Raw genomic sequence first — 21812 nt, forward strand, 5'->3', positions numbered from 1 at the left:
ATATTATATATACTAATTGATTAATTTTATTGGCATATTGAATATTGCTAACAAATGCACATCTACTTAATGTAACTTATTTTTTCAATAAAATTTTAATACAACGAGAATGAAACACACTTAACATACATAGTTTTATAAAATCAACTAAACAAACAAGTACCAAATTAAAAATAAGAAACATAGGATAAAAGTAAAACAATAAAAAAAACTAGCAAGTTAATATTTTGGTAAATTGCTTCCTGGTCTACCAAGATCATTAAAATATTGTTCAAATGGAATAGATGGAGGAGGAGCTTTCTGATCTTGTTGTTGACCACGTCGTTTTTGTAAAATCCTTGCTTGTTCAATCTCAAAATACTCACGAACATTTGGATTCTGAAAAGAATTCAAATCGCAAAATAAAATTTTGTTTTCCTCTTTCAACTCATTCAAAGCATAATTTTTTTTTTGAATCTCCAAATGATGTTCTCTTTGTGCGCTTGTCTTCTTTAATTGCTCCAAAAATTGTTTATTTCCTTCTTCTAAGGTGTTGATAACCGATGTTGTTTGATCAACAAGTTTTCTTTTCATTTTAGATTTCTTTACCCCATTTGGTCTTGGAGAGGGAGATCCACCAAGAATTTCCTCCTCATTAGTATTAAGAGAAATTGAAGACAAACCTGGAAATGTTTGCGTAGGAGAATCAATGGTAGGATTTTCTGACTCTAAAGATGTATACTCGAAATCACATGGGATTGATATGCGTTTAGCAGGGGTGACACCATCTTCAAACTTTTCAAAGTTCTTAATAATACTCCATACATGCTCAAATTTCCAACCTCCTTTGCAGCTTGGATCTTCACTTAACATTGCTTTAGCTTGATTAAACTACACACCATTAAAAATAAAATTTATTTAGTTAAAGAAATGTAAATAATATAAAAATTATATATTCATATATACTTACAATATCATCATTTGAAGCACCATTTGGACGTCGGTTTTCACATTGTCTGAAACATGTATGCAAATTTTTTTGTTGCTTTTTCTATAGCTTGAATACGACATTGAATTGATTTTTTTGTACGTTCACTCCAATTTGATTTTTTCCTTTTTCATAAGCTTCCATCACACGAGCCCAAAAATGATCAGATGATTGATAAACACCTTTGATAGGATCTTGAGAAATATCCATGTAAACTTGACGTAAAAATTTATCTTCCTCTTGAGAATATCCATAAGAACGAGACATTTTTAATAATCAAGTGTGAATATTATAAAATGATTAAAGGGTGTGGATATAAACGTAGTTATATGTGTTGCTATTTATAGATACAACAATGACATTTAAATTATGTCTCAAGTTTACGGTTGTGCTATTTAATGTGATTTTCTTAACTAATTATATTTACTGTTCACACGTTTATCCAACCAATGCATGTTAATACGTATTAGCATTTATTTGGTCTTACACGATTATTATAGATCATATGGCCTATGTGAGTGAAAAAAAAAATCTGGGGTTGACTTTCATGTGACTGTATTTGTTGAATGACTATATCGTAGACAACTGTTGTATAGTAGACTTTCACTAACCAATGCATGCATGCTAGTTTGGTTGATTCTCTAGGTAAAAGTGGAATTAATGTGAAATATAGATAAATGTTTGAGTCTTTTAATAAAAGATTGAAAAACTACAGGTAGAAAATGTCAAAGAGAAAAGAAATAGGGAATCCAAACACGACAAGACAATAAATAGGTTTCGTTTAATTAGGTAGTTGAGCATAAAAAAAGAGTCTAATTGTAAGTTTTATAAATAAAAGTTATTAAAAATAATATAGAAATAGAATATATTTTAGAATATTACTTTTTAGAGTAAAAAATAGAGTGATACATTAAAAAGATACCCTATTCTATTTTAGAGTTACTCTATTTTAGAACAAAAATAGAGTAATACATTGGAGATGGTCTTAGATCTCACGTTATTTTATAAATTACTCCTCTGTCCCCTAAGAGCAAGTCCACCGGAAATTCTGTGGAGTTCTCTGGCCAAAAATAAAGATAAAACCCAAAAAGAAATGAAAAAAGAAGAGAATCGTTTGCACAATAGGGATCCAGAGAATCGGATGAGAACCGCTACGTGGCTGGTTATGATTGGTCAGGAGGTAAAATACAAAAAAGAAAAAACCTTTTTTTTTTCTATTTTCTTCTTTCTCTTCGCGACGTTCTCTCTCTTCTATCTCTTCCTACACAAACGGCAAAGCCATCGGCCATCGCCGTTTCGCCGTGAAAATCACGCGATTCACCTTGAATCGTTGGATTTTCCGGCTTAAACACCAAAGATTGTTATATGAGAGAGATCTGTCGAGGTTTCGGGTTCCAATCGAGATTCCCCTCGATAGGCCTTCTATCTCTGACGGTGATAACGAGGGCGGAAGGTTCCTGTGATGGGATTAAGGGGACGGTGAGGTCAACCGGCTGGCGGATCGCACACACAGAAGGTTCGTCATCTCATCTTTGATTAGGGTTTGTTACGAGAATTTGAATCTAGTGTGAGTGTGAGTCTGGGTTTACAATTCTGATCGATTGTTTGCTGTTAGAATCAGATAAGATTTGAACAGATAGTGATTTAGGTGATGTATATATGTTTAGAATCTTAAAGGTGTAATTTTTGTGGTTCTGATTTATCCTATTGCCCATGAAGGTTCCTACTCTCCATTTGAATGCGCTTGTTCCTGCTGTTGTCGAGCGCCTTGGTGATAGTAAGCAATCCGTTAGGGATGCTGCTAGGCGCTTGTTGACCACTCTTATGGAGGTGAGTGATAGATTTTACTAAACTTTAAGGAATTTGAGTTGGTTTGTGTTTGCTTAGAAGTGTCTACTAAGGTTGAGTTCTTTTTTTCTTTTTCTATTAGGTTTCGTCTCCGACGATTGTAGTTAAAAGAGCGGGTTCGTATTATTTGTGACTGAGATAGTTACTAGTGAACTCTTTCAATTTTGAGTTCAGTTTGAGTAGAGAATTTCACTTCCTCTGTGAAGATCTGTCTATTTTTGTTTTAGAGAATTCAGGATTTAGATGCTCTATTTCGTGTTTGATGTTAATATTGTAATTCTGTTTTTCTCAGGAGATGTACATGCAAGGTGGGTCTCAATTCCGAGAAGAGCTTCAGCGCCACCATCTTCCATCATATAGGGTAAATCTCATATTAAGATTCATCCATATGCAGAACGAGAATGCATAATGCATATTAGTAGTTTTCATCTGCATCATAACTTAGTCTACTTTGATAAAGAATAATATGATTTCTGTCTTAGGGCGCTCTTTGCTACAACTCTTTCTCTGTTTTTTCATCAGGTGAAGGACATTAACGCTAGACTAGAACGTATTGAGCCACAACAGCGTTCGACAGATGCCCGTAGTGGTCATCATGTTGTTAATGAGGTTAAGGCATCAAGTGTCAATCCCACACTGTTGGTTTAACAACTCCATAAAATATATGGTCTTAACTTTTGATTGTTGAAACATTAGTAAGTTTTTGAGATGCTTCAGTTCTTGAGATCTAACACATTAGTAAAATATGTTTCATATTTCTGAATTATGTATAATATTTATGTTTTCTTTTTCATGTAATATAAGTAATTAAAATAACTTTTTCTTATTTTGGATTATTTCATAATTTATTAAAATGTGATAATTAATAAAAAATTATTTATAAAAATTATTTTAATGTTTAAGCAACCATGATAGGGGTTTTCTAGTGGAAGAGTGATTTTGTTTAAAGTTGTTAATGGGTTGATTTGATTAGTTTAATATTAATAATATGATTAGTTTAATTAAGAGAAACTTGATTCAAGTTCTTGAGTGGAGTTGGTCTTAGACCTTCTCCAACGAGAGGTTCATTGAAGAGATTTTAGCTTTTTGTTGCAAAAAAATAAATCAGAACAAAAGAAAAAAATGTAAGGGAGACTCTTATATAGTATACTCAAACTTTGTTTAAGAGACGCTACGTGTCACGGTTCTATTGGACGAAGATAAAAATAGAAAAGGGAAAAAATATTATTTGCGAGAGAATTTCATGTGTTTTCGTCTCTTTTTCTCTTTCTCTCGCGATCGAAGTCCCGAAGCGACAAAGGTGGACTTCACCAAATCCAATTTTCCTTTTTTTTCTTAGAAAATATCCTACAATATCCCATAGAAATCTCACCAAATCACAAACTTATTTTATTTTCTATTGAAAAACATTCTAACAATTCCATCAAATATCCTAAAAACTCACATAAATCTCTCGAAATCCAAAATTGATTAAATTCCCCAAATTCTTTTAAAATCTTAATTCAATACCCAGTGTTGAAACCTGGATTTTAGAAGATTTTTGGTTTTTTGAAAACACTTTTGTTATTCAACTTGTGAATTTTAAATCACTTACCAAATCCATTGTTATTCAGTATAATATTTGTATTAAATCATTCAAAATCATTTACAATCTTTTGTTATTCAATCAATAATTTATGAAAATCATATCAAATCAACTGTTATTCAAAACGTAGGAGGTTTTAAAAAAAAAAATCCAAAACACTGATTTTGGAAGACTTTGAACACGTTTGTACTTGAAAAATTGACATGAAGGAATCACACCTCTAGAGGTGTTATTTTGTAAGATTTGTTATTAACAAAAAAAAAAAACAGGAAAAAATTGGTCGTTCTTTTCTCTTTGTTCTTTACTCTCATATTCTCATTGCATATCTTCGGTCTAAAAACCAAAAACTGGGTTTCAATGGAGATATACTTACGTTCCATTTCGAATTGAATCCAGATTCAGATTCTTCGATCAATTTTGTATCTCAAAATCCTCCATTTTTTGTTACAGAACATGATCACACAAATATAAATTGAAGCCCACATGTCCACTACTAGTAGCGAATAAGGTCAATCAATGCTTGATTCATTAGGTTTTCAGTTCAGAAGACATCGTTCCATTCACGCCTGCATAAATGATTGTAAACTTTATCGGAATCAATATGCAGAGTTAACAAGCTGTCCAAGATGTAATGAATCAAGATGGGAAACAGATAACCTCACCGGTGAGGAGAGGAAAGGGATTCCTAATAAAAGATAGATTTAGCACTACAACAAATATCTACATTGATAGCAGTAGAGAAACGCTATAATACGTTATTTATAGATTTTTCACAGACGTTATGCTAGGCCACTGTTATCTTAGATACCACACATACGATAGCGCCGGATACGTATGTTGTGGTAGAGTCTTCTACCATAGCAGTATCGAAATGCTTTGTTATCACGTTATTCTAATTTCTTAAAATAGTGTTATAAGTCATTTTACACGCTATGTTAGGATTTTCTACTATAGCATATTATAGCACTAGATTGTAACACAAAATTAATGTTATTTTATATGTCATAATATTTTTCACAATATATTTAATTAGATTTATATTTTTATATTTCATAAAATAATCAACATACATAACCTTAATATTACATTAACCAAAAATAAGTTTTACATAAGTGCCACAAGTCTTAAACAAAATAAAACTAGCATTACAAAGAACAGAGACAAACTTAACATGAACAAAATAAATCTAACACTACAAAGACGAACTGCTTCCAACCTACAAGAGGGTATGTCAAGGTCTGACCAAGCAATCCAGCAACAGACCCACATACAAGTTTCAGGGAAATGTCTTTCTTATGTTTTATAGGGACATGGCATTTCATCTCTTTCGACGTACAACTTCAAACCAGCATAAGGTAAGATCACAAGCAACCAAAGAGACAAAGAAATATTAAATTTTATGAGCCTTAGTGAAAGAAGAGATTTAGCAAATCCAAAGTTACAGTTTGTATATACCTACACCACGATATAGGCCTCATAATCCAGATTCTCTGTCTATCCTTGAGAAACAATCTACAATACCTCTATACACAATTTGTTCGATGGGAACAATGGTTTTTATTTGCGCATTTGCTGAACCAACAAACTGCACTACTGAAACCTCTATGACCATACTCAAGTTCTAGCTTGGTAAGAGACATAAAAACGAGAAATATAGACAAGAGACACAAAAGAGAACTCACTGAAGAGTAGGAACAATCCCAGATGCTTAGTAAGGTCAACTGGTTGGCTCAGTTTCTTAAAAGAGGAAATGGACTATACCAAAAAATCTAAAAGACAAAATAGGAGAAGAACAAGTCTCTGAAAACAAGAAATTGTCAGTACAATCGTTAAGAGTAAGAACATTTGTTATCGACTTAGCATAATTAAACCATAATGTATTGTTGTTTATCAACACACTGTTGCACAAAAGGTTCTGAGGTATGGATCCCTTCTCTTAACATCAATGAAAAAAACACTACTACACCATACAGTCCTAAAGAAATAAGCACAAAACACATATGTCATATTTTATCAAATAAGCACACCAAAATTTAAGAATGATAAATTGTATTCGTAGAATTAACTTGTTTTCCATTTTACTATTTTCAATTTAGTTTGCATCCAAACATTTTCTTACTTTTACCCAACTAAAACTCAGATGTGAGGAGTATCATATCTAAACTGGATTTAACAAACACAAACAACTATGGTTAATCCCTTAGATTTGGTTTATCCTCAAAGAAGAACAAAAGATTCTTTGGAGTACCTTCTCAAACTCAAGTTTCAAAAGCCCCCTTTTAAGCTTCAAGCTCCTCCTTCTCATCATCATAAAACATTAATTGAGAAGTAGAATGATGTAGGAATCTCGTTGAAGAAAACGAAGATGAGCTCCTAAGAATGGTCTCTCTTCCAATTTCACAGAAAAATCATATACTTGGTGGTGAGTTGGTTCTGTGATAAACAGAGTCTCAAGTCAGAGAGAGAGAGAGAGAGAGAGAGAGAGAGAGAGAGAGAGAGTACCTTCCACCAAGTTTCCTCCCGCATTTGTGATGGTGGTACAAGCAAGTGGTTGGTGACGCTTTGGATTCGCGGAGTCCTTTACAGCCCAACAGCCCAAGGAGATCTAAGCTTGCCAGATTCTGGGTCCTCCAGAGAAACCAAAGCAGCATCCTCTAAATTCAGATCTATTGCGAGAGGGGCAAGAGATTGGGCACTAATCTCAGGGAGAAACCAATTTGGGTAGGGAGAGACACTAGATTAGGCTTTACTGAAGCTCCAACAACTGATGCCATTGACGACGGTGGTTTCGTAGACAACATTGGTTTTGCAGACAACATTGGTTTTGCAGACAACAATAGTTTTGCAGACAACAGTGGTTTTGCAGACAAAACCCTTGACGAAGAAGGAGAGCTTTTAATTTTTTTCCTTATGTTTAATGTTTTAAAACAAGTGATTTTAACTTCCCGCTTCATGATTTTTTTTATTATAGTGTTGTTTAAGTGCTATTATAGAGTAATCGAAAAAAAAAGTTATCTTTCATAGCAGTTACGGAAAATGAGCTATTGTCATGTGCTATCAATGTGGATATTTTTTTGTAGTGTAGGAGGATGTTTAGATCGAAACGGTTGGCTGAGAATTTGCGTTGGCACTTCACTAATGCTAGTGAAGTTGGTACAATGCGGCATCAAGTGGACTCCTTGACTTGGATCCAGGTAAACGATAAATGGCCAGAGTTTTCTGGGGATGCTAGAAACCTTAGACTAGGAATTTCTACTGATGGGATGAATCCGTTCGCTATCCAAAACACCAAGTACAGCACATGGCCGATGTTCTTAGTCAATTACAATATGGCTCCAACCGAGTGTATATAACAAGAGAACATCATGTTGTCAATGTTGATACCTGGACCAACCGCACCAAGGAACAATATTGATGTATATCTACAACCGCTGATAGATGACCTAAAAGACTTATGGAATGATGGTGTGGAGGTTTATGACTAGTTTAAGTTGGAGAGTTTTACTCTAAGAGCTATATTGTTGTGGAGTATTACTGACTATCCAACATTCGGAACATTAGCTGGATGTAAGGTGAAAGGGAAGCAAGCGTGTATTGTCTGTGGGAAGGATACACCTCATAGGTGGTTAAAGTTCAGTCGAAAACATGTATATATGGGTAACAAGAAGCGTTTGAGACCTGGGCATCCTTATAGACGTAGGAAAGGGTGGTTTGACAACACGGTGGAGGTTGGTACTGCAAATAGAATTCAGAGTGGATCAGAAATACTTGAGAGCCTTAAAGATTTTAGGAATGAATTTGGTAGATCTTTAGATAAGAAAGGCAAAAGAAAAAGAGTTGAAGCAGATGATGATGATGTGAGTTCAGCTGATGAATATGAAGAAGGCAATGATCAATGGCGGTGGAAAAAAAGATCAATCTTTTTTTACTTACCTTATTGGAAGGTTAGTAGATATTATAATGAAATTTGAATTTGGTTCTTAATTTTAACTACTATAGTGTGTTTATGATTTTCACTTGTTGAATAATTGTTGCAGTATCTGCCTGTGAGGCATAATATTGATGTCATGCACGTGGAAAAGAATGTGTTTTATGCACTATTAGCTATTCTGATGCATAGTGGAAAATCCAAGGATGGGTTGAAAGCAAAGAAAGATTTAGAAGACATTGGTATTAGAAGCAACTTACATAAGGAGATATGTGGGAAGAGAACCTACTTACCTCTAGCTGCGTATTGGCTTTCTAAGGAAGAGAAACGTAAATTGTGCAGAAAGTTATCCAAATTCAGAGGTCCTGATGGATATTGTGCCAACATCTCCAATTGTGTGTCAGTAGATCCCCCAAGCATTGGTGGTCTGAAGTCACATGACCATCATGTCATAATGCAGAACCTGTTTCCGGTGGTATTGAGAGGTTTACTGCCTAAAGGACCTTATATAGCAGTGAATCGAGTATGCAATTACTTCAATAGGTTGTGCCAACGTGTAATTGATCCAGAGAAGCTAATTACACTAGAATCAAAGTTCGTGGAAACAATGTGTCAGTTGGAGAGATACTTTCCACCTTCACTGTTTGACATTATGTTTCACCTGCCAATACACCTAGCAAGAGAAGCATGATTGGGTGGCCCTGTACACTTCACATGGATGTACCCTTTTGAGAGGTACTTTTTATGTTCTAAATATTTTAGATGTTAACGAACTTGTAACTATATACATTATAATGAGTTTTCTTATGTACATGTAGATACATGAAGACACTAAAGGTATTTGTGAAGAATTTTGAAAGGCCAGAAGCTTGTATAGTTGAGGTCTACTTGGCTGGTGAATGCCTTGCGTTTTGTTTAGAGTTCCTTCAGAAGTCTGTTCCAGTTGAAGAAACACTTGCTCGCAATGAAGATGTTTAGGTAGATGAACATGTCCTTGAAGGTCGACCACTGCAGAAAGCCACATAAAAGATTCTCACAGATAAAGAGCGAGACATAGCTCATCGGTATATTCTCATGAATACAACAGTCATGGAACCATATATTGAGTAATGGTAAATTTGATTGAGTTTTAAATTTACAAACTTGGACTTTTACGAAATCTGAGTCTAACTACATGGAAAACAGGTTGCATTTGGAAGAACTGCAAGCTACAGATGTAAGATGCGCAAAAAATTCAACTCTATTGTGGAAATATCATAACGAAAGGTTCCCATAGTGGATTGAAGAATGTCATACATCATTTATTAGTTATAAATTTGATTATCGTTGTGTTAAAAACAAATAATTTTTTTGTTAACTGTTAGATACCAAGTAACTCGAGCGACCATTCTAGTAGGCTGAGATGGCTAGCTTTTGGACCAAGACATATCTCTCAAACTTACAAGGGTTTTGTAGTAAACGACCATTGCTTTCAAACAGATGATGTCAAGAGGAAGACTCAGAATAGTGGAGTAACTTATGAAGCATTCTCTATGTGTAGAGCTAGTGCTAAAGATATGAGACAAATGGTAGACATAGTAGCATTCTATAGAGTGATAAAGGAGATCATATTGATGGACTACCACATTTTCCAGGTTCCACTATTTAGGTGTAGGGTTAACAACGGGAATGAAGTGAAAGAGGAAGACATGTTCACACTTGTCAATCTCCAGATGAATCAAAAATCATTCTTAAATGATACTTTCATTCTAGCATCGCAAGCTAAACAAGTTGTTTACTCCAAAGATGATGAGAACTCACCTTGGTTTGTTGTTATGCAGGCACCACCAAGAGGATACAACATGATGGACATAGTAGAGGAGTTAGTTCCTGAACAAACATCAGTCCAGCCAATTGAAGATTTAGGAGATCATGAGACTGATGATGACAGTTTTTTTGTTAGGGATGATTGTGAAGGTGTTCTAGTATAAGATTTAATTAAAAACTTGATTGTGTTTCAGGTAACCAAAGATGATGAAACCTGTAGCTGCTAAATTAGTTTGTCGCAGTAAGCGCCAAACATGAGTTGAAGTGAGTCCTTTATTATCCTTGAGGAAGAAGAAAAACAAGAAGGCTCATGTAACTGAAGGAGATAATAGTGCAGCTGAACCAGATCAGAGTGTTGAGATAATGCAAAATATAACTGAAGGAGATAAGAACGTAGAGGATCCAAATGTTGGAGAAAGAGATGAGAGTGAAGCAAAAGAAGACTCACCCCGTGTAAAAGAATCCAACGCCTCTGAAACACAAACACAACAATCAGATAACAAAAAGAGGAAGTCAAGAGGTCCAACGAGAATGCGCAAAGTGGCAAAGCATGATGACAATAAGGTGGATGTGGAATTTAATGCTATGGGTGAGCATGTTGGCAGTGGACCAGTGACACTCTCCTCTTTCCTTGGTCCTCTTGTGAGAGAGCATGTGCCAATACTGCTAGATGACTGGAGACATCTCGATGAAAGGACAAAAGACGTAATGTGGGAAGAAATTCAGGTAAGCTTGACTAAGTTATATCTTAATAACCTGTAAATGTAGTTAATGTTTTAAGTTGGCAATGTCTGACAGGTGAGGTTCAATTTGAAAGAATATTGGCAAAAAGAAGCACTCTTAAGGAAAATGGATGGTTTGTGGAGGGCATCTAAATCTATGCTTTCTAGAAAAGTTCGAGCTACTAAAATCAAGGTTAAATTACAGGAACTAAAGCCTAGCAACATCCAATGTGCATCAGCTTGGAATAGTTGGGTGGATAGCAGGAATAACACAACTTCTAAGGTTATTTTAAAACTTACCATTGATTATTTAACTTCTTTTTGTGTATATTACTTATGGCCATATCTTTGTGTCAATAGGAAAAAAGTGAAAAATTCAGACGTACGAGGAAGGGTCAAATTCCTCACACCACTAGCCGTAAAGGAATGTCTCGCTTAGCTCATGAGATGGTATGTGTGCTTCTATATTGAATTGGTTGGTTGTATGACTAATTGAGGTATTTTTGATAAAATTTACATCAACTTGTAGAAAAAAAAAAGAGTTATGATCCTAGGAAAGTTAATAGAAGTAATGTGTGGATAGCAGGACATACACATTCTAATGGAAGACCTGTGAGGGAAGAATTTGTAGAAACTATTGTAAGAATCACCTAAAATCATAATATTTGTTCTTAAAGTTATTTGAAAGTAGTTTCTATATGTTGTGTATCAATTTTGAATTCAGGAAAAGATGAAGACAATTGATAGTGAAATGGACTCCACAAACACATATAATGTTAGAGACGATGCTGTGAGTCAGGTACTTGGGGCATGGGCAGAGGCGCTACTGTTACCAAGATGGCATTCTTACAGACTAGAGACTCCCATGTCCAAAAGCTTGAAGCTACTCAAGCAGAATTACTTACCAAGATTGCAGATTTGGAGAATGTGGTTAGTAACTTAGCTAGTAAAAAGGTAATTATTTTAAATTGGTTCCATGATGTGAAATTGTAACGTGTAATTTTGATTTAGATACCAACTTATATGCATGTTTTGGTTATCATTTCCTTGTAGAGTCATAATCGGGTTTCACAGTCTGACTTGAGCGATGCTACCAAAGGAGGAATTAGTTGCCAGCTACTGGATTGGTGTCTGACTAATGATGTGGTTGTTGGTGAAGGAAAATACTGTTACAATGAACCTACATATAAGATTGGTCGCATTCCATTGGGTCTTAATGCAGCAGCTGTAATTGTGAAGTCTGCATCAATCCCAAAAGCATATATATATCTGGAGACCTACTCCAACCATTGTCTCACTTAGTCAAGCTGTAGGAGGTAAAATTGCATGGCCCACTGACAAGATAATATTGGACGATCCCCTATCCCAACCTCCTAACACTGCTAGTGAAGAGGTAAATTACGATTGTTGTGATTCTCTCTAGAATAATGTGAATTATATTACTAATTTGATTGTATATTTTTGCGACTTGTTAGTAAACGAATGCATCACTAGGAAAAGTTCACATCTTTGATTATTGGAATGGAAATGGTGATATCAACTGATCCTAAACATTTGGTGAATGATATTGCATTGGGACCAAATGCTAAGGTTTTAAGGTCCAGCTAGTGGTAAACCCTGATGCTTATTTATGGAGACCAATGCCTGAATTCTCAATCATCGGTGATGCACTAAAAGAGACCATAGCATGGCCTATTGATAAGATAAACCTAATCGAAACACTTCCAACAGATGAATCAACCGGGAAATCAAGTCAGGTAAGTTTGATTGCAATTGTTGTTGATTGGTTGAAATTTTGATTGCAATTGTTGTTCTGATGATGTGTTATAATTTTTGGTTATAGAGTACTAGTCCCAGCACTGGTAGTAGCAGCAAATGTGCTAAACAGAAGTGTATTCTGTTGGATATTGATAACTCTAGGCAGAGAGTTGCAACCGGTCGTGTAACTTCAACTGATCCAGCAGAGAAGGTTCATTTCGTCCCTTTAGGTCCCAATGCTAGCAAGGTATGGGTAGAGGTTTCAAAGGTTGAAGGTGCTAGAGTATGGAGAGCAAATTCTGAAGTTGAATTCATAGGTGATGCATTAGGAACCACTGTGGCGACAATATTATATTCATTTGAGGCTGACACATTTAATTTTTATGTAGTACTATGAATTTGTATCTTTAGAATGTTTGTGGATTTGTGACTCTCAATCTTACTGGATATTTTAAAAATAAAAAATTTAATCAAACTCAAAATTTAATCAAATCAAAATATTTACCAAAAAAAATAATAAAAAATAAATAAAAACAATTACATTTATATAAATGCTATAGTAATATTTAAAACAGCACATTAAAAACGCTGTTATAGAATATTTAATTGCAGACGCACAAACGCTATTAAAGCCGCGAATACGATAGCAGAATAAAAAACGCTATATAAAGTGTCTGACCTATAATGACGGGCGCATATATAGCGTTTGTAAAAACGCTATAGTATTGCTAGATAGCGTTATTCCGATGCTATTAAAACTCAAAATTCTTGTAGTGAATATTAGAAAAATCAGTTATTAGAAAATAAGAAAAGTTTTGATATATCTATACTAGTATTTTTGCAGCAGTTTTTGCTCAAAAATATTTTTTGGAAAGTTCTTGCATTTAATGCATTGTCTTTAATATTAGTTACCAAAAATTCCAAAGTTAATTATAAGTAAGATTTTAAAAAATAAGGAAATCTTTGTACTTCATTCAAACATAAATATATAATTCCCTTTCATTTTTATTTGAATTTATATTTAAATTATTTTGAATTATTCTATAATATATTTAGTTAATAAAAATTGTAATTTTTTCCTGCATATGATGTAATACAAACTTAAAAAAACGGACATATATTACTCAATAGATGAATAAAAAATACGGGTATAATATCCCACATCGCCTAAAAAATTGGGCAATAGTTCAGAGTCATACTATAAAAGAGACCAAAATGATTCATAATACAAACGAGTAGAAAGCTTGACTTATCAGACATTCAAACTTAAAAGACTTTTATTTGGTTTATTCCGGTTCTTTATTTTAAAGATTTTTTAAAAGTTAAATATTATAAATATTTAAAACTTTTAGAAAGTTAAATATTATAAATATTTATACTAGGTTTTACCTCGTGGTACACCACAGGTCTATTATTTTGTTGATATGATACTCTAATGGTTTAGAGGTGCTTGTACTATATATATACTTTTAACGGTTGTAGGTAGGGTTTTGTAGAAACTCTTGATTCGCAAGTTGAGAATATAAATTTTACGATTTGATTAGTTATGATTTAAGAATGAATGATATGACATATTCTTATTATGATTCTCAATTGATATTATTGGATTAATAGTGTACATCTAAAACTAATAAGATCTTACCAAATATGTAATCGTTTATTAAACCGAAATTAGATATTTCCTAAGATGTATTCATCTTGAATTAGTTGCTATATTTTATAGATGTGATTAAGAAGATGTGATTACATAATTTGTGTTATCAATTTTTTTTGTCAAACTCGGCCCTAGAAATTCGACATGCAAATTAGATATTTCTTAAAATACTATAGGCATTAATTGGCAATAATTGGCATTAATTGGATGTAAATAAGTACGCTATTGATTAAAACGGGCCCAAAATATTTGGCAATCTTAAGGAGGATCCGGGTAATTGAATTGTTTATTAGTTAAAAACCCGACCCGAAGTTGGCAAAAAGTGATGGCACCCTATTGTACTCCAAAAATATATTCCGAGCTCTATATGTGGATTTACTTGTTTGGTTACAAATATAGTAAGACAATTTTTAAAATATATATCCGTTTATAAAAATTCAAATCACATTATATGCTGAAAAAAATCTAAAATTTTATTAACTTTTTGTATTAAATAGTAATTAAAATAATAAAATATAAGATTAAATAAAAGTGAAAGGAGAATTACATTTTAATCTAACATGTTGATTTAAATTAAGTAGATAGATTTTAGGAAATTCATATTATCAAATAAGGAAATAATTGTGTTTGGTTGTAAGAATTGTAGAGAATTTAGTTGGGACTTGTTTGAATACAAAGATAAGAGAGGATGACACAAAAATGTAATTCAAAAATGTTAAGATAGATTTTATAAAAAGTATAAATATTATAAATATTATTTTTTTAGAAAGTTAAACTTTATAAAATGTTAAAAATATTAATAATAGTTAAACTTTTATGAAGTTTCAAATATTATAAATATTTAAACTTTATAAAGTTTAAATATTATAAATATTTCAACTTTTAAAAAAAGTTAGAAGACCTTTAAAATATTAATAATATATTTAAACTCTTACGAAACTGCAAATATGAGAAATACTCAATCGTTTTAAGAGTTTTAAGTATTATAAATATTTAAACTTTATAAGAAACGCTAATCTTATAAAATGTAAATGGTTACCACCTTAATAAATGACATATCAACTCAATCTAATATTTACAATACAAAACAATAAATATTAAAAATTAAGATTATATAGTGCGAGTTAAAATATCTCGGGACGGATTTATATAGCGGGACTGGTTTTGTTAATATTTATATAAATTGAAAATATCATTAATTTGGTGTTAAACGAGTAAAACATCATTTCATTATTTTGTTAACACTATTGGTATCCGAGAATAGACATATCTAATTAAATTGATTAATAAATATTATGTAAAAAATAAATTATACTTCAATATCATATGGTTTAAACTTATAAATACAACTTATAATTTAAATATTTTAGTTATAAATAATTTGTCCCGCGGTGTACCGCGGGTCCTAATCTAGTATATATATATAAAGGTGTTCATGAAATAAAAGTACTCAAAACTTTATTATCACCATGATGTTCATGACTAATATGATAGTTTTTTTGGTTTAGCTGGTTAAGAAATCTGTAGCATAATTAAAAAACAGGTGGAGATTAGCAAAATTTTAATAAAGTTTAGATCTAAAACCCAATTTTACCATGGTAAAAAAAACACATAACTTTTGATGCACCGATCCCACTCTTATTGCCATGATTACAATTAAGCTGTAAAAAACAAAAAATACGAAATATATATTAGTGATGCAAAGTGTGAAGAAATCTATTATTTTCTAGCATAGATGAATTGAAAAAAAAACTAATAAAAAAGTCAGAATGAGGTTATTTGGTAGATTTAAGTTCATTGGTTATTTATAGTGTTAGATGTGATATCAAATCGAGTAAATATTGGTGATCAAGCAACAAGATTATCATGAAAGAATTTAAAATATTTAATATTTACATAAAGAATATCTAATTAAATAGTTATGTGTGTTTTAGTTAATTTCTATTTGCTTTATCTTAGGATTTTGTAGAGATATTGTAGAAATATTTAGTTATTACAATTTTAATTATTATTATTTTTTCATTAAAACATTAAATCTTTTAAGTTAAAAAAGAAAAACATAAACTGATTTCCTAAAGATATTTTAGGAAGAATTGAGTTTAGGAATATTTTAGTTATTGGGAGAGATAGCTTAGGAACTTAATTGATTTTTTCTATTCTTTAGTTATTCGTAGAGATAAATTAGGTATACTATTAGTGTAATCGATTATGTTTTTCTATATTTAAATTATTGTTTTTTTGTACAAATATGTAGAAATTAATTTTGTAAATAAATTTGTAAATAAGTTTTTAAATAAGTTAAATTTCAAGAGTAGTTGGAAAATGTTAATATAGATATAAAAACCGATGGAGTTGTATATAGGCCCATACGCCATGACCCAAATTTGTTTTGAATATTTTGTATTTTGCGCTTTTAATAGTCCAATAAGCGTGGTGGTATCTTTGCTTTGTTGTCCAGCTTGCACTGCAAATAATGAAGGGTATAATAAGTTTTTAATTGGGAATTGTAGTAATAAACCCCTTTCAAGTTTTAGTTTTTTTTTAATTTATGGAATATGTTCTGTTTAGTTTTAAGTTTTAACGACCCTGTAGAAACCAGACAGAAGGGTGATAAACATTAAAAGATTTGAAATTGAGGAATGTTTCAAAAATGTTAATATAGATATAAGATTTATCTAGTTGAGGGGTTTTATTACTAAAATCCCTTTTAATAATTATAAATATTTCGAGAAGGTAAAGAAATGGACAAATAAGAAGAAAAAACTTTTTTTTGTTCCAATATTCCGTAATACGTTTGTATGTAACTAATTTTCCTTTAATATGATTTGCAAATAAAGACCAAGAAAACCAAACTTTATAATACGAAGAAATACCGAATCAATGTGAAAAAGATGTAAACGCATGATGAAGGAAGGGTTCTGATATAAACATGACCCAGGGCCAAGAGTATATACAAAAGGGAAAGAAAAATTCAGCCTCTAAAACTTACCAAATGGTTTTTCTTCCAGCTCCGGAGAGGTAAGACTAGACCTAAACACGGCTCTGATTCTTGAATTTTTCCAGATCAGAACCCGAAACCCTACAAATCTTTCTCTTAATGCAAACTTCTTGCTTATATCAATAAATATTACCACTATGATAGTTAGCTATTCGAGATATCAGGAATAGTTGCTGACTGCGACTTGTGCTGGATGCTTTTTATGCTCAGCTCCATGCTTCTATGAACCATGTCCTGCAACAGTTTCTTAGCCGTTTCAGCAGCTTTTTCTGCCCCATCAACATGTACTGCAATGCCATAGACAATTTTCTCTAGTATTAATGGAGCCATTTCTTTCTCACGAGGGGTCTCTCTCAGCAGGTCCAAGAGAACTCTGGCTCTATCTCGGGACTTCAATGTTCCTTCGACTGTTGAACTAAGGAGACCTGGGATTGCACCTTCTTTTAGTATGAGTTTTCGGTACTTATCTCGGTCACTGCGGCATAGAGAAAGCAACGCTCCAACCGCGTGTTCTATGCTGAGTGGAGAACCATCCTCTACAGTCTCTACTAAAGTCAGAATACCAGCTTCACAGCAGGTGATGGCATTCCGCCCATCCTCAGAGTTAGAAAGGATCATCTCAACCAAGGCTGTAGCTTTTTCAGCAAACTTGGAATGTTTTTTGCATTCTTTGAGGAGGTGGATGAGCGGGGACACGGCTTTAGCATCTAGAATTGAAGCAGAGTACTCTTTGCAAGCTGATAGATTATGAAGGGCTGTGACTGCATCTACTTTCCCCTGAACAGTTCCAGAGCTAAGCATCTGAACCAGAAGTGGTGGAACTCCAGAAGTTATAATCGTCGCCTGATTGGCTGGCGCAGCTGACAGTGTTAGAATTGCTGCAGTGGCTAATTCACGTAAACTAGCATTGTGGAGCTTCAATATCTGTATGAGAGGAGGAACAGCGCCGGCTTTCACAATCTCAATCTTATTCCTGATTAGAATTCACAACCAAATATAAGTCATAATTACGTAACGACCACCATAAGAACATAAAATGTAAATTTCATAACCACACAAGGGTGGTTCAGAAGAAAATAATTGCTGGGTCAAGTAGGTAAATGACATCCTCGATTTGCTATCGTAAAATCTAAATAGCAGAAAAATTCCAGGTAAAGATAGATTTAGAAGATCAGAACATAAGAAGATTAACCACATCACAACTACACACTGATATCTGTCACGATTCAGAAATGGACTACCATTGCCAATAAGTTCCAACTTCCAAATGTGAAAAGTCAGTATTGAAGTGAGAATTTGGATGTGTGCTGACTTAAACTCAAATATCGCTGTGGTTTCTACAAATCTAAAGTCACAAAGGTATGTATAGATACTCTCAGAGCATTCCCTTTTTGTTTTTGTTTTTTGTCAACAACTTTACTAGATTAACTCAAATCAGTCAATGAGCCATAGCTGCAGTAGTTGGTAACTAATAAGTTGCCTTAGACTCATTCAGAAACTGCAAACCCTAGAACCAAAGTCTAATCTGCAAGCTCTCTCTAAGAAGAGATTGGTGAAGTTTTCTAAAGTAAAAACCAACAACTTAATAAGGAGGCCTCAGATTGAGCATTAAAATTATATACTACTAGAGAGATTACCGTTCATTTCTAACGGCAAGGTTAAGGAGAGCGAGGAGAGAAGCGTGGCGAGCATCAATGTTGGAGGAGATGAGCATGGGAACAAGCGGCGGGATAACTCCGGCGTCGGCAAGCTTTGACCTAGCCGAAGACTTAACCGGAGACTTTCTAAGCATCTTCCGGATTTCCCTAGCGGCTTCAATTCGGAAATCGAGATCTCTGTGGAGAAGCTTCTTGGAGAGATGTAGAATCAGTGATTCCTTTGTGTTTTTACATGTGTTGGTGGTGGTTGTTTCCTCCTCTGCTTCGTCTACTAAGACAGTTGCCGTCATCGCTGATTCGCCGGCGATGGAATCCATCATCTGATTCTGGTTCTCTTCCACCACCATTATCTCTCTCTCTCTCTCTTCTCTTGTGTGTGCCCCCAAGTTTGGATTTCTCTTAGTCAAAGACGAAACGACTTATCTACTCTAATCATCAAATTAATAATTAATTATGCTGAAAATTATGGTATTAGTTGAAAGAGCCAATATTTCTCGAGGTTAGTTAGTTTGACAAATCACAATTCCAATCAGGACATTTTACACAATATTAGGTAACTATTTTTACACTAATGAGTGGTGCAAAGGTATTTATATCTTTTGAGATAATATTTATGTAAAAAATAAAAGAGAATGAAAATTATTCTATTAAAATTGAAGTAATCACTAGATTCAAATTGAACCATGACTTTGTTTTGGTAGGTTTTTCATTAAAAATGATTACAAAATCACTTAATTTAATTAAATTAACCTATAGTTTTGATTTATCTAAATGACCATTATACCCTTGGGTTAATCACTTAAAACTAACCGGGTCGGGACGCGGATCCTGTCTGACCCAAAAATAGAAGAAAAAAATTTTGCGGATCTGTTTGTTCTCCAGATTAATAATTTTCGGATCCTGTATATTATTTGATTCAAGAATTGTTAAACACACAACCAAACAGAGGTATAATCCCTATAAATAAGAAAACTGGTATCATAGTATTTAATGGCTTCAGTAATATCAAATATTAACTACTACCATACTTAATCCCTATAATTATTACAAATATTAATAATAATGAGAAATATTTAATACTTATCAATTGTGATTTTGTTGCTTCCAAAATAATCAATAGATTAAATACGAAATTGTATATATATGTAAACTTATTTGATTAGCTTTTATATTGTGAGATATTTAGGGAAACAACAAATCAACTTAATACAATTAAATAAAAATAAATCATCATTTAGTTTATAGAAACAATCAACCTAGACAGTGAATCTCTTAAATCTTGCTAAACACTTTCGTGATAGAAACAATCAACCTTGGTCACTCCCTTACCCAACTCTCGTTGGAGAAACCGATTCATTATTGTCAATAAACTCCTTACACATCTAATCACTTAGGCTAAGTGAGTAAATCTCTAGCATTGATTGATTCAAGCATTTCAACAACATCTCTTGATGGCAAAACACCCTAGATCTAGTCTCAACCTCTCGGTCTGAAAATAGCATTAAGAACATCAATCTAGAAGGAAAATTATATACAATAAACATTCAAGCTACAACATCCTAATCGATCAAGAATACCTATTTGCCTATCCCATCCCCATAAACTTTATTTCACTACTCAGATCTCATGGAAAGAAACGCAAAAACACAGATAAACAAAAATTGCATTGTATTGAAAATAGAGTAAAAGTAGAAGAGTAAAGAATCAAAAATGCAAAAAGAAATAAAAACAAATCCAAACAAAGTAGAAAAAATGTTTGAGTCGCTCAAGATCTCTTTCAGAAGCTCTCGCTCTCTGTTGTGAGTGTCTGCGGCGCGCTAGGGTGAGAGGAAGAAGAGGAGGTTTATATATGGAAACCCTTTTACCCTAGCCACTCAGTCCTGCCCGAGGGTTTGCTCGATGTGGTGCACGAGGTTCAAGTCGAGTAGCTCCTCGGGTATGTGCTTGGATTGGTCTTCCTGCTCCTAGATCCTTTTTGATCTGGTTGAGGTTCGGACTGCTCTTCTTGCACAATTGCTCCTTCGGGTACAAGCTCGGGTTTGACCTTGTTTTCCCCCATTTTAGGCTCTTAAGCACCTGTTTTCATTCAAACTGCACAAATGCAACAATGCAGCACCCTAAATAGCCTAAATTCAAATTCCTACAGTAAATGACCTAAAAATGCTAAGGTTAGGGTATATAATGCAAAATATGGACAAAAATGGGTGTCTGAAACATGTAAATTAGAGAGTTATCAATAACCCAAAGGTCTGATCGTGCATAAGAACTATATGAAGCCTTAACCCAAACCAGTGGAGATAAGCACAAGAAGAACCACCCAAACCCTAACCCGAAGAGGTGCTCGACCCTAGCTTTGGGTACATGCTTTGGATGACAGCTTTTGCGGCTAGTTCAAGTGGTTTCCATTTATGAACCTCTTCTTATTTTAACAGCCACAACCCCGACATAGAGAGCGAGAGCCACCGAGAGATTGAAAGCCGATTTTACATTCTTACAAGTTTTGTTATGATTTCTTATTTTTCTACTTTACAATTCTTTTACTTATATTCTGTATTACATTCTACTTCTTTTTAATACATCATTTGCTTTCGTTTTTCAATATTTTTATTATGAAATTCTTGTTCGTTTCTCTGCTTATGTCGATTGCAATGAGATCTGAGTAGTGAACCAAAGTTTCTAGGGATTGGATAGGTTAGTAAGTGTTCTTAATCAATTAGGATGTTTTAGATTGATTGTTTATATGAAATTTCCCTTCTAGATTAGTGATCTTAATGCTAATTTCGAACCAAGAGGTTGGGATTAGATTTTAGGCATTTATGCACCGAGAGGTGTTCGATGAAATGCCTGAATCAACTAATGCCAGAGATTTATTCACTTACCCTAAGATA

General features: G+C 33.4%; 2 protein-coding genes, 1 long non-coding RNA gene and 2 pseudogenes across 3 annotated transcripts; 3 read left to right on the forward strand and 2 right to left on the reverse strand.

Annotated features, from left to right (window-relative positions):
• Positions 1-124: 124 nt before the first annotated feature.
• Positions 125-1228, reverse strand: LOC147936239 (uncharacterized). Its single transcript, XM_087467918.1, has 2 exons — positions 950-1228; positions 125-870 (listed from the first exon to the last, which is right to left on the reverse strand). Exon 2 carries the CDS (start codon positions 850-852, stop codon positions 220-222), a length of 633 nt encoding a protein of 210 aa, XP_087324044.1. The 5' UTR covers positions 853-870; positions 950-1228; the 3' UTR covers positions 125-219.
• A 777-nt stretch (positions 1229-2005) lies between these two features.
• LOC104719199 (uncharacterized) lies at positions 2006-3641 on the forward strand. Its single transcript, XR_756547.3, has 4 exons — positions 2006-2483; positions 2687-2797; positions 3108-3176; positions 3338-3641. It is a non-coding gene; the product is annotated as an uncharacterized LOC104719199 (long non-coding RNA).
• Positions 3642-7558: 3917 nt separating this feature from the next.
• LOC147936240 (uncharacterized) lies at positions 7559-10298 on the forward strand (annotated as a pseudogene).
• A 40-nt stretch (positions 10299-10338) lies between these two features.
• Positions 10339-13011, forward strand: LOC147936241 (uncharacterized; annotated as a pseudogene).
• A 4162-nt stretch (positions 13012-17173) lies between these two features.
• LOC104719200 (uncharacterized) lies at positions 17174-19443 on the reverse strand. Its single transcript, XM_010437064.3, has 2 exons — positions 18904-19443; positions 17174-18239 (listed from the first exon to the last, which is right to left on the reverse strand). The coding sequence occupies exons 1-2, from the start codon at positions 19269-19271 to the stop codon at positions 17411-17413; spliced, it is 1197 nt and encodes a 398-aa protein (XP_010435366.2). The 5' UTR covers positions 19272-19443; the 3' UTR covers positions 17174-17410.
• Positions 19444-21812: the final 2369 nt, after the last annotated feature.

This window comes from Camelina sativa, chromosome 10 (assembly GCF_030686135.1).
Source record: "Camelina sativa cultivar CO46 ecotype springtype chromosome 10, ASM3068613v1".
In the NCBI taxonomy this organism is placed as follows: Eukaryota; Viridiplantae; Streptophyta; class Magnoliopsida; order Brassicales; family Brassicaceae; genus Camelina; species Camelina sativa.

What these genes read in the sequence shown, in the direction of transcription:
- LOC104719200 (XM_010437064.3), bottom strand. Translation starts at nt 19,271, where the DNA reads ATGGTGGTGGAAGAGAACCAGAATCAGATGATGGATTCCATCGCCGGC. An exon ending in CTTGCCGTTAGAAATGAACG is followed by an intron (nt 18,240 to 18,903) that starts GTAATCTCTCTA and finishes AATTCTAATCAG; the next exon opens with GAATAAGATTGAGATTGTGA.
- LOC147936239 (XM_087467918.1), bottom strand. Translation starts at nt 852, where the DNA reads ATGTTAAGTGAAGATCCAAGCTGCAAAGGAGGTTGGAAATTTGAGCAT.